The 13,381-nt window shown below is 38.5% G+C and overlaps 1 protein-coding gene across 3 annotated transcripts in view; it reads left to right on the top strand.

Moving 5' to 3' along the window:
• Positions 1 to 13,381, top strand: part of SCAF4 (SR-related CTD associated factor 4) — a 117,167-nt gene that overhangs the window by 63,329 nt on the left and 40,457 nt on the right. For all 3 annotated transcript variants that reach the window (XM_073617114.1, XM_073617115.1, XM_073617113.1), the window contains exons 18-19: positions 2,721 to 2,852; positions 5,569 to 5,733. In XM_073617114.1, the coding sequence (XP_073473215.1) occupies positions 2,721 to 2,852; positions 5,569 to 5,733 (297 nt within the window). The remainder of the gene's footprint in view (positions 1 to 2,720; positions 2,853 to 5,568; positions 5,734 to 13,381) is intronic.

The following is a 13,381-nucleotide window of genomic DNA, read 5'->3' as shown; positions in this document are numbered from 1 at the left end:
AAACCACACATGTGAGGGATTGCCGCGACCGGTAGAGCGAGAGCAATAATTCTAGCCCTAGACCTCCTCTGTAACGCAAAACATGCAATCTGTAGAATTTATTAAACGTCGCCTATGGAGATTTTTAAGGGTAAAAGTTTGACGCTATTCCACGAGCGGCCGCAATTTTGAAGCGTGACATGTTGGGTATCAATTTACTTGGCGTAACATTATATTTCACAATATAAAAAAAAATTGGGCTAACTTTACTGTTGTCTTATTTTTTTTATTCAAAAAAATGAATTTTTTCCAAAAAAAGTGCGCTTATAAGACTGCCGCGCAAATACGGTGCAAAAAAAAGTATTGCAATGACCGCCATTTTATTCTCTAGGGTGTTATAAAAAAAAAACAATATATAATGTTTGGGGGTTCTAAGTAATTTTCTAGCAAAAAAAACATGTAAACACCTAAAATCCTAAACGAGGCTGGTCCTTAAGTGGTTAAGCGAGTTCTCTTTAGCTTTATGCAACGTGGCTGACCATTCATTATCATAACCTGTTAGAACCACTTTTTGATTTTAATAAGTGTTGATTTAAAACATTGTAGTAACCCGTAGAAATTGTGTTTTGACTCTTCCAGAAAGTGCATGAAGTATAGTCGCACTAGGTGCTCAATTTTTATATATATATATATATATATATATATATATATATATATATATATATATATATATATATAATATACTGCCCGAATTGCATTTGAAAGACCGTTGCGCAAATACAGTGTGTTTGGGGGTTCTAAGTAATTTTCTAGCAAAAAAAAAAAAAGATTTTAACTTGAAACCAACAAATGTAAAAAAAAAAGGTTTATTTAAACTTTTTTCACTTACACCGAAGTCTATTCCATTGACAAATTGTTACAATGTTTACGCTTAAAGGATCACTAAAGATACATTTTTTTATTTTTTTAAAATAACAAACCTGTTATACTTACCTCCACTGTGCAGCTCGTTTTGCACAGAGTGGCCCCGAACCTGGTCTTCTGGGGTCCCTTGGCGGCTGTCTCGGCTCCCCCCCGCAAGGACTCAACACCTTCATGCGAGCTCCATGGTGTTGAGTGCTTGCGGGCGCACTCCCGTGATACAGCTGGCGGCCATAGCCGCTCACTGTATCACTCGGCCCCACCCCCCGGCGTGCCGCGTCATTGGATGTGATTGACAGCAGCGCGAGCCAATGGCTGCGCTGCTTTCAATCCATCCACTGTAACCAATCAACGGCCAGGCTGAGCGGCGAAGAGGATGTCGGGGGCGAGCATAAAACTTTCGAGGGGTCAGGTAATTAAACCGGGGGGGGGGGGGGGAGGATGGGCGTATTGTCAGATGCATTCTATGCATTAAGGTGAAAAAACTTTTACCTTTGCAACCCCTTTAAGTTCAACTGATAAAGAATGTTTTGATTCTTGGCAGACTGTCCAGTTTTTCTCTTCCTTTCTTTTGACGGCTGTGGCTTCAGAAGAGCAGAAAGAATTCTTTGCATAGAAATGTGAAACACTTTAGTCAAGATGTGCACTGTAATAAATTAACTGAGTGGATATAGTTAGAGCTATAAGCCCTGTAAGGTTTATTTTTGCTGTGTGCCCCATTGGGGAGATTTAGCTTCACTCCCTGTCCCATAATCAAAACAGAGAACACGAATAATACAATACTTGCGCAAAAATCCAAATTACCTGTAGGCTGAGGTAGCAAGCAGAAGATCAGTCCATCATTGTAAGGGTAGAGTCTTTTGTGTGAACACCACCTTACAGCTCTTAAGATCAGCGGGATACTGAGGGTTGTAGTTACAAAAAGGAAGAAAGAGCGCACAGGCTCTTGATGCAGCACATTTTACTGAAACAGGAAAATCAATGCACTTGCCTGTGCTGGTTCAGGCATTTAACAGGTGTTCTAGTCCTCTCCCCTCTATCCAAAACTAAAATAAAAAATTTCCTTTTAGTTAGACTTTAAAGCGGCGTTCCACCCATTTAAGTCTGCGGCTACAAAAAGTGTAGCTGCTGACTTTTAATCACACTTGCCTGTCCCACAGTCCAGCGATGCGGGCGTACGAAGCCCCTCTCTGCAGCGCCGGCATTCTAACTGTGGGCCCCCGGCTGTGGCTTCAGAGCCGGGCTGGCACTGCGCATGCACGAGCCGTGTCCTAGAAGATTGCAGGGAAAGGTGATCTTCCGGAGCCAGGGGGAGCTGGGTGCCTCCAAAAACGGGGTACCCGCTCCTCCCCCAAAAAATGACATGCCAAATGTGGCTTGTCAGAGGGTCACCAACACTTAAAGCGGAAGTTCCATTTTTGGGTGGAACTCCGCTTTAAGTGCTTAAAAGTCGCAGCTGAATCTTTAAAGGCTGAAGTAGCAGGTAATGCATTTGAACTTTTTTTTTTTTTTTTCTTATTGGGACCAATGTATTCCTAATATGTCTCCAGAACTCCTCAAGGACTAAATGAAGGAAGATATATAGATATAGATATATATATATATATATATCTATATATATATATATATATCTATCTATATATATATATATCTATATATAGATATCTATATATATATATAGATATCTATATATATATATATATATCTATATCTATCTCTAATTATAATATAATTTCTAGTCTTTTACATGTCTTAGTTCTGTAGCACTGTTTAAAAATGTAACACTTTTTCTTGTTGTTAACTTTGCTTCTGCTCTTTAGGATTTCTACCTCCTCCGGGTATGCCCCCTCCTATGACTCCTATGGCTCCTATGACTCCTATGACTCCTTTGACTCCTATGACTCCTCCGGTGTCTCTTCCTCCTCCTATGTCTGGAATAAGCATCCCAACTTGTAAGTCATTGACTCTGAAACTTCAGGGTCATATATGTAAATTCACTGAATACAGAAGAGGCATATTCCTGTGTGCAGTTTGACACGCCTTGGCATAAAATGGAAACCGTCTTGTGTTTGACAGTCAGATGTACCTTTTTGCTCTACTAAACTATATCATCAATCTCAAAGTGGGTCTGTTGATGAAAGATCTTCCCTGATCCTACTTTTTCTGCTTATCAACATACATTATAAACTACTTGGCAGGGAAACTGCATCTCCTTTTCCCACAGCAGCAGATTGTCTGAACTAATGCTTTGACATTTGTTCACCCGCTGTCTGCTGTAATGAAGGAGTTCAGATTGGTGGATTGTCCCTGCAGAAGACGTGAGCAATTGTCTGACATTGGAAGATCTTATTAGGCTTTAGGATGTTGGGACCACTAAGAATAATACACAAGTGTTGTTTCTCCTCCTTGATTAGAGTATTTATCCCAGCAAGCCCTCGGCTCAGAAAACCAAATTTTTATGCAGTAATCGCTCCACAAATTTCACTTTTAAATGTCTGTCTTGAATTAATATGAAGTCCGTTTAGGGCAAAGTGAGAGGCTCTGTTTAACAGCCACCCCTTCAAAATACCTGGTGTTTGAGCTTAGCGATGTCATCCCCTGCATTGTGACAGTGCTCAGACCTCACTATTGGCTGTTGGGTCTAAGCACTAATCGCCAAAATAAACTTCTGCCCTAGGTCAAAAATAAAACACAAGCGGACACTTTTTTACAAAACTGTAATACTAGTTAAACAGATAATATGCAGAGGAAAGGAGCGCTAGTTACAAAAGTGAAGTAATGTATCTGTGCAATTGTAGATATACATAAACAAAGTGAAAAATATTTAGAATATAAAGAAAAGTCCATAGGAAAAACAAATATCCATTAAAAAAACAGTGATCAAAGAGCTTTCACTCGTATATGATCCACTCGCTGGATGGTGCACAAAAGATTTAGATTCATTGTGCAAATAAGATCCACCACCATGTGAAGTAATTAAATACGCCCCTTACCAGATCAGCTGGACCATTAAATTATAAATGGCCATAAGTGCTCAGCATAACTGAAACAGAAGCGATTCCATAAATGAGAGCTACAGCTCCCAGCATCGAAATAACCAGTGAACAAATGATATACAAACTCACGTAGTGAAGAATGTAGTAAACTCAGTCCTTTTTATTCAATAAAAGCTTCAATTTAGCAAAAACAGGATCAAACAATCTGTGCAGATAAAACCCTTTAGCAGGCTGATGGCTCAAATATCAAGATGTCGAGTCGACTAGCAGCACAGACCCAGGCCACGCCTAACATGTTTTGTCACAGTGATGTCTTCAGGGGACAGGCTGAATGATCTTCACGTGTAATTAAACTATATACCCTACGCCTCCTAATTAGAAATGAAAAAAAGCTGGAGCTATCTAATTGGGATGATCCTTAAGTGCTCCATCTAGTCTAGTTGGCTCGACTCAGCAGCTTGAAATTGAAATTTTTTAAGCCATCAGCCTGCTAAAGGATTTTATTTGCGGAGGGCCATCCTCAGTTTGGCTCCTTTATTAAAGTGCGTCCACTCCCCTCCCCTGAGAATGTGTACTCTAACATGGATTTATCAGGCCAGAAATTATTACCCTGCCATTTCTAGTTGATTTGTGAACGTTCAAGTTCTAAGTCTGACATCCTAGCTTCAAAACACAAGTCGCTGACCCCCTAGAACAAGCATTTCCTGGCGCGCTCCTTGTGGCAGGCTTGTTCCAGATCAGGGACCCACTAATTGATACAATATGTATGACAATGGTGAAGTCTGCCCCTTTTTTAAATTGCCAGCAGTGGCTGCTTCTATATTTCTACCTTGATGGGTTCACAAGCAGTACTTTGATTCTTTGTCTCCTTTAATGCAGTCCTTTACTTAGAGCAGGGGTCTCCAAACTATGGCCCTCCAGTTTTTCAGGAACTACAATTCCCATCAGGCCTAGTCATGTCTGTGAATGTCAGAGTTTTACAATGCCTCATGGAACGTGTAGTTCTGCAACAGCTGAAGGGCCGTAGTTTTGGAGATCCCTGACTTGGGGGATCTGCTAGAACTCAAAACATAGGAGTAATATTGCTGCAATGTCTGGAAGAAAACCTGAAGTAGTCACTGTTGACCTCCTGAAAATTCTAGTTGTGTGGCTTTGTTGCAGATCTAGTGGCTTCAATATATTGAGCCACCTGAAATATGTAGTCTGGGCTCCTGATCTACATACATGCAATGTATTAAAGGCAGGGTCTCTTAGCCATTTCAGTCCTTGGGTGCATTATCTAATCTCTCTCTATATATCTCATCATTTATACTTTTTTTTTTTTTTTTTTTTTTTTGTGTGATGATGGTTGCTGACAGCAGACTGTTACAGCCTAAGTCCCTGATGGAACCCACTAATTATTGGCACTGGGGACTCAAATGGTTAAGTTGTCATCAGAAGGACATGTACAATGATGGCCATTTTTCTAAGTAAGGGGTTCCTTTTTAAGCAGTCATTCTTTAAAATTCTGAATATTATTTTGGTTCTTACCATAGTTAATTGGTATGGATCATTGTAGTACAAGTGTATAAAAGCACAACAATACTTTCTGGCTCCGGTTTCAGATTTCTGTACACAGGGTGGCAATGTTTATGGTTATAATGAATCATGTGAATGACATTTTATTTCTTAGCTACTGCAGGTGCTCCAACTAGTGAACCAGATGTAGCTCAAGGAAATATATTAACTTTTGGGACTGGAACTGAAAATATTGATTCTGATGATAATGGAAACGGATTTGGGGCTGCTCAACAAGGAGGGCCAAATAATGCTTCTGGTCCATTGAACCCACTTCACGGTAAGTCATTCTTTCGATGCTTCCTCAAAACTGCTATGGTGATGTAATCAGAATAGATGCTGAGAATCATTGGTTTCAGTCAGGATCCGTGAATGTGTGTGTGGTTATATCCTTTGAAGTCGGGCCCAATCCAGAAGCTTGTTTTTGTAGCAAAGTATCATGGAGTTATTGGCAAGTTTATTTTGATGTCTGGGTAATAGTTTGATCCCAGATGGTATAACTTTTTTCATTGTTTAAAGTGATCATAGGCTGAATATAATTTGGTTAATTTTACTTGGATGTGTTATGTACTTGCAGAATAGTCTTTTACAGCGTGACTTGGGATTTTATACACTTAGAGATTGCATTGAATGTCGTTTGTCGTTTTTGTGATACGTCTTAATTCAGCCATATGATCCAGCAAGGCATTCATGTTTCGATTCATTCCCCTAAAACTTGTTTTCTGAAACATCTATCAAATGGTGTATTTTCACAGAAAAATGATGGTGTATCCTAGAGTTTTCTTCTTGATCAGTTTAGGTCTGTATGGCACACCATAACAGTGAAGGTCTACCCACTAGCTGCTGCACTTCCTCTGTGGGAACATAGAGAAGAAAAATTAATTGAATGGAAGAGTTTTTAATATATGTATTAGCCAAACAGATTCAACATTTTATACGGTAGCCAGCAAAACAGTTTTATTTCATTTATGGACCTCCTTATGTAAAAGACAGATGGGAAAATGGTTAGACCCCTGGTTTATTGCTGTGTGCCTACTGGGAAGATTCGCCCTTCTTATTTCTCCTGGTGACTGTTTTCACTTGAGACAGTGAAAGGATATCCAAAATTTTAGAGGGGGGTCATCTATTTCTGTCCCAACGTTTTAAGATGGGAATTCTGTTTACATCAGAGTTTTCCTCACTTCCTGTTGCATCTCGGGCAGGACGTTGAAGGAAACACCCCCCCCCCCCCCCCCAAATCTTCAGTGGGACACAGGCAACAAAATAGAATTATATTTTATCATATTATCTAACACTTTAAAAAAAAGGGGGGGTACTTTAGGCTTTACATATAAATTCTAAAACCAGTCTATGTGCCTTTTTTTTTTTTTTTTTTTTAAACGACCCCCCCCCCAAAAAAAAAAAATCATGTCGGTTCCTGCAATATAAGAAGTGTTATACTAGTCTCTCTGGCGGCCCTTGTCTCCATCGTTGCAGCCTCCTTTAGACTCTTGGACATTTAACACTTCCTGGGAGTGTCAGATGCCACCATCCTGTGACCCCTGTCTCATGCACAGTCGTGTAGTAACAAAAATTACAAACTATGGAGCAGTGTGTGCAGGGGATGCGTATTCCAAAGGGTCTGATGGAGGCTGTCTTTGACTGGAGCAAAGGTAGGAGATGGACCAATGAAGAAATAAGAATGACATTAACTTGCAAACCTTTTTAGTAATGACAAGCTTTAAAGCAGAACTTCAGCAAAACATCTTAACACTCATTTGAGAAACTTCATGAACTGCAATTTCTGGCAAATATTTCCATGTAGTATTGTTATCCAGGAATGGAAGTGTAACATCTCTATTACCTCTGGTTGCCACTTCCTGTGTTGCATACCTGCTCATTGAGCTGTCAACCTGCTGAGTGCCTCCTTGTACAGCAAAAGACCCCCTCTTATCCTAGGTTACATTTTTTTTTTTTTTTTTATGCTTGGAGTTCTGTTTTAACAGCCTGGACATAAAATTAGCAAACTAATCAATTAGTATTGTACACAGCTGAATGTTTTTGAAGTAGTTCAAAGTTAGGGATTGCACAATATCTTTATTATATTATAAAAACTTAGATTCTTACCATCATACAGTAGTGCCAAAATGCCTTTCTATAAGCAGCCGTGCTCAGTTCTGATGTAGAGCCAAGATCTGACATTTTTTTTCAATTTTAGTTATCTTGGTATTTGAGGCTCTTTGTAATAAATCAGCCTAATTGGAAATAAATTGTCATTGTCCTCTAGCTTATTCTCAGTCACTTTATGCAATAATTTTCCTGGGTCTGTGTAGTAGTTTTCTTGAATGGCATGGGGGCAGTCACATAGGCCAACTACATTTTATTTCTGCTTTCTCCAGGGTTGCTTTCTTTGGACTTTCCCTTTGATGGGTCAGGTGGTAGAGTATTAATTTAAAGTGCCAGATTGGCATTCCTCACAAGGTTTCCTTTTTTTTTTTTTTCCAAGTTTAGATTCCTTCCATACTCTGACATGTTGGTTTTCAAAATGCCATAAAAATTAAGTTTTTACATTTTTCTCCACTAATTCTGTGTTTACCTTTTATACAAACACATACAACGTAACGCATTTTCTAAAGCTCTGTTGGATAATCACGCATTGGGCTACAGAGGAACATGATTAGGAGGTGGCAGGTGATACTTTATGATAATTACTTACCTTTTATAAACCTGCAAAACAATAGAAATAATTGAAGGGTTACAGAAAATACTTTATCTAATATTTATAGATTCCCTTTTCATCTCGGGCTAAGCATACGCACAGCAGGCAACCAGTTTTAACCCAATTTGTATTGCAAAAGTAGTTGAACCTGATCTGAAGGTAGTCTACTATTTATATATTTACATTTTAATGGTAGGGATTAGGGGAAGATTGTCTTGAATTGTTTTATGTTTTTGCAACATGAAGTGTGTTGAAAGTGGTTAAAATTGCCACACAAAATGTGTATTGCCAGCATTGTAGTATACATTTAACACTAACTGAAACAAAGGACAATGTCTTCTGTGACCCATTTCCAGTCTAAAAAAAAAAAAAAAAAACTTGTACTACACCTAACAAATATTCAGCAATCTAGCAAAAATATGCAGACACTTAGTAGTTTATATGTACTAGAAGCTAAAATAGTGGCAAGGATTTTCCCAGGCTACAGACACTTGTGATATTGCTGTGAGGAAAAAAATGTACATCTATATATAGAAGGAAGAAGATGCATGGAGCAACTTTGCAGATGTGCTGCTTCCTTGACACTGGCCAGCCTCTCGGTGTGCAGGCCTGCAGAACCTACATCATTTATACTTTCCAGGTTACTGTACTTTGCTCTTGTCATACCTAAGCGATGTGCGTCTGAGTAAAGGTAAGCGGTTTTCCCCACAGTATACATTGGAAGGCCTGTTTTCATATGATTCTTACAGTATTATAGGATGGCAGCAACTTCTTTTAATCCTCTTAATGGCTTTGTTGCACAGATTCAAAATTACAATAATACAGTGTAGACTACACATAATATCTAATCTAAGTTCCAGTACTATGACACATTAGCAAAATAAGTTTACAACCATGTCAGACGTAACCAAAACAACTTGTAGTCGGGCATTATAAGTTCACCTAAACCAGTCATATTTAATTTTCATGGAAATAGAAGTGGCCAAAGGTGTTAGTGTATTTTTTTTAGAAATAGAAGTGGCCAAAGGTGTTAGTGTCCCCTATCTCGGCTATACTAAAACCGTTACATTTCAGTTTCTACAGTATATTATTTATGTATATAATATTCACTAGTGAACATTTTTGAAGATGCATTGAAATATTTCACCAAAGGGGTGCAGATACAAGACCAGGCAACCTGCAGTGAGAGCATCGGTGACCAATAGCAAATCCAAATTTTTATTTTTTTTTCCCCACCAATTTAGCTTTTAGCAGGATATTGAGTTGCTCAGAAGGCAGGTATCATGCTTTTCAATTAAACACTGTTTGCATCAAACGCCACTGCCAGTACTGTTACCCAGACTAAAACCTCACCTTGCATCATTCAACATATTGATTTTATGTAATGTATCTTTAGAATTCCACATTTTCCTCATTTGTAAGATTGCATGTGTCCCGGTACATGCCTTTAGGTCATATTTTGTCAACAGTTTTTTTTTTTTTAAACTTATCAGCCCACAAGCCTTCAGCTGGATGCCTCGGTCTTTTATTAACGTGGAATGGTAAAACCTGGGTCTTTAGACAATTTACTTTGTCAAAGGAGGATGTATTTTGCTTTTTGTATTGCAATTTATTCCTAAATAAAATTTGGTTCTAAATCTGTGCTGTGTGTAATGATTGTCAATCTGATGAATAACCAGATTTCCTAGACAAAAAAAAAAATCATTAATTTGCATTGCAACTCACTTGGAGGATGTGATACTTACTGGGAGACTCCATACACACTAGTAGACCCCATACAGTGATCAGTATTACAGGTATGAAATCCTTTAGTTTTGGAAGTCCATCTGAAATGTAAAGCATTTTTAAACCCACGGACAGAAATATAACCTATTGCTGTTTGCCAGTCCTTAAATGTGGTGGCGTCATTGGTTTTATCTTTTTCAGGCTTTTCTTTTTTTTTATGTTCATTTTATTTATAAACTCACTCTTCCACTGTTTCTATAGCGGGAGCATTAGTGGTCATCCATGTTGGACTTTAAACCCATATTTTCTCTTAATCTACATTACATTGGGGGGGACAACTAACCGTTTACAGCGGAAATAACTGCATTTAGTTCTGTTCACAAGAAGTGACCAGGTCACTGCAGTTTGGCAATATCAATAGGTATTTCTGTCCTTGCTGAAAATGTACTTGGCCTGAAAAAGTGTGCACACAATCTAAGGACTGATGAGCTGCAGTATATTGCAATTTTGATTTTAACTATTCTTACAATTACAAACCATTTTCATATTTTATTTAAAATTGAACTCCAGGCACAAAATCCAAGCAATTCTCATTAGCCACAAATGATATACATTGACTTTGTGCACAACAAATACCCTTGTATATTACATTATAGAAATAGTATTGATGTCATCACTGGGCTGTACAGTGATGGTGGTGGGAGCCTGGTGGTCTTACAAACGGGCTGCCTGCTGAAATATACACGTGGCATGATATAAGACCAGCCAGCCTACACAAGATATCTACAGGGGGCAGATTGAGAGCACAGCAGTGACTGGTTGTTACTGGAAACTCCTGCATGGAGACACAGGTACAGGAGCTGTTTCATGCTGGATTACTGCACAGATCTGGAAGAAAAAACAAAACCAAGATTGAAGTAAAGAATACACATGGCTCTTTTTTTATTGACCAATATTTGCCTGGATTTCAACTTTAAAGGGAATTTGCTGAATAAGGAGTAGACAGCTTGCAATGACAATATCAAAGTTTGGTAGCATTTTTAAATGCCACGAGTTGGGGAGGACTGCAGGCCCTTAGCGTGTCAGATTATGGATTTCATACCTGTATAATTTTATTTAAGACAACATTTTAAACATGGTGTGGACAAGTACTATATTGTAAAGCGCTGTGCACACTGTTGGCGCCATAAAAATCCTGAATGATAATTTTAAAGCAGATCTGTTTTTGTTTCATATTGTCTTACAACCTCAACTAACATAAATGTAGTGTGTAATTATTGTAGCACATTTTTTTTTGCTTGAGAAATAGGAATTTAAAAATCTGTTTCCTTCCTATTTTTGTATAAAAGCTTTTGCGTATGAGCGTTCTAAGGCAAGCCCGTGGACCGATCTAAAACTGCAGTTAGAGGATGCTAAGGTTCCTAATCCTCGATGTGCTGCCAGAGCATACTACTTGGCCTTTTTATCTCCCAGAAGAAATTCTAGTTTAGATGACACCCTACAGCAGGAAATTGGGAGCTTTGGACGTGACTGTTAACAGCCCTACTGGCCAAAGTAGAACTCCAGTCAAAACCTTCACCATTTTGGATAATGTTTTTGATGTGTCCCCACTGGAGACAATCACCCTTACTAGTATACCCAGACCGTGGTCAGAGACACGTCTCTAATGGTAACGCATACAATCATACTCCCCCACCCCCCACTGTACAAATTCCTGCAGCAGAGAGCACTCACTTGTGTGGCGGTGGACATCAGGATGAGACGTGATGGTTATATCTCTACAAGGGAGACCAAGGCTGCAACGAAATTGACAGAATTTCTAACCTTTTATCCAATGCCTAAAAAAGTTTACTCTCCTCAGATCAAGACTACTCACACCTCTAATTATCCTTTTATAAACCCAGAAGGGGTTTTAAACTTTATTATTTTGTCACCAAATGTACATTGGTGTATAGGTAGTTAAAGCAGACCTTTTATTTCCCAATCTTTTACAGACTGAAAAAACAAACATTTTACACAGACCTTAAGTGTAACAGATCCGTGAAAGTTTTCTTTCATTTTGTATAGGTATATATTCTTAGCTAATTCCTGTGTCTCTTCCAACACAGGTTTAATATGGTCTTTTGAGCAGATATTTGCTTTGACAATCTTATTTCTTTGTAATTACATATTATATCCACCACAACACTCAGTTCAGTACAGGTTGGTAAGTACAACATGCACCATGGTTGGATACATTTTATATTCACATTGATAACTCAGGGATTTCAAGATTGAAAGCTGCGATTTGCCAAAAACTTTACGTATGCATCTTTTTATCATATGCACAAACGTTCTATGTACTTTTTAATACTTTGACACCTTCAACCTTTGGGAGAAAATGCCTATATTAAGCCATAAGGCTGCTATTGCCCAGGGTTGTAACTAAAAAAAACAAGAAAAAAACACATTGGTTCCTTACGTTTGAACTTGATTTGTTTCATTTTTTCCCAGCTCCTAGTTTTGTCTAACTTCTGGAATGCTAAGGTCTCTGTTTGACTTGATCTATCTAATAGAGTTCAATATTTATGCTTCATACAGGAGCAGTTCATCTAAGGTTCTATTGCAGTAGGATGACAAGTGCCAGATTTTAAAATGGCCATATTGGATAGTCTTAAAGTGTTACTAAACACAGGACCCTGCATTCACTATAGCTGGTGTTTCACGGGACATGGAAATGCAAATATTTTAGTAAATATAAACTGCTAAATACCTTTTTCTCAGCAGTATATAGCAGTCTTGTGACTTCTATCATTGTCTAGTTAAAGCTTGTAGGAGGAGTTTTCATTCTCCCATGATTGTCCCATGAGGATGCAGGACCCCTGACCCTCTGGGCAGTTCTGTACTGATCACATGCACTCTCCCAAGAAAAAAAAACTCTAGCAATACCCACCAAACTGAACATGTGAAGCTTGTCCCCTAGCTCTGTACTATTATGAGATATATTGGGGACAGTGGAAGAAGGGGAGGATCAGAGAAGACAGGATCAAACAGCCTTTTTACACAGTGCAAAGGATTAACCTCTTAGGCTTCACAGTGAGTATAACAAGCATGCTTTACTGCATGTACAGACTGATTTTACTGTTGGTTTAGTAACACTTTAACACACTTTGTGAAATAAGAGATGGTACTTGGGAGCTAGCATTTTAAAAGCACATTCAGCACTGTTCTATGGACTGCAGCGCTTGGGACAAGAATACATGGCTAGACATTTCTAAAATCTGAAGAAAAATAGAGAAAAAAAATCTCTAGTCACCATGTTAGTCATTAAATGGTAGACAAGTTTAAAGTGGAACTAAACATTCTTGCACTTTGTGTAGAATATTGGTGCAGCATATTTGAGCACCCGCTTGAAAATTTGATTTGCCCAGTGCTTTTATTATAGCAGGTAGGCCAGACATGGCTTGTAGAAATTTTAGGCTTACCCATTGAATGGTTTTCAAACTTGTAGCAAGTAGACTCTAAT

The sequence above is a fragment of the Aquarana catesbeiana genome, linkage group LG02 (genome assembly GCF_042186555.1).
Source record: "Aquarana catesbeiana isolate 2022-GZ linkage group LG02, ASM4218655v1, whole genome shotgun sequence".
Lineage (NCBI taxonomy): Eukaryota > Metazoa > Chordata > Amphibia > Anura > Ranidae > Aquarana > Aquarana catesbeiana.
This window is presented reverse-complemented; position numbering and strand designations above follow the sequence as displayed.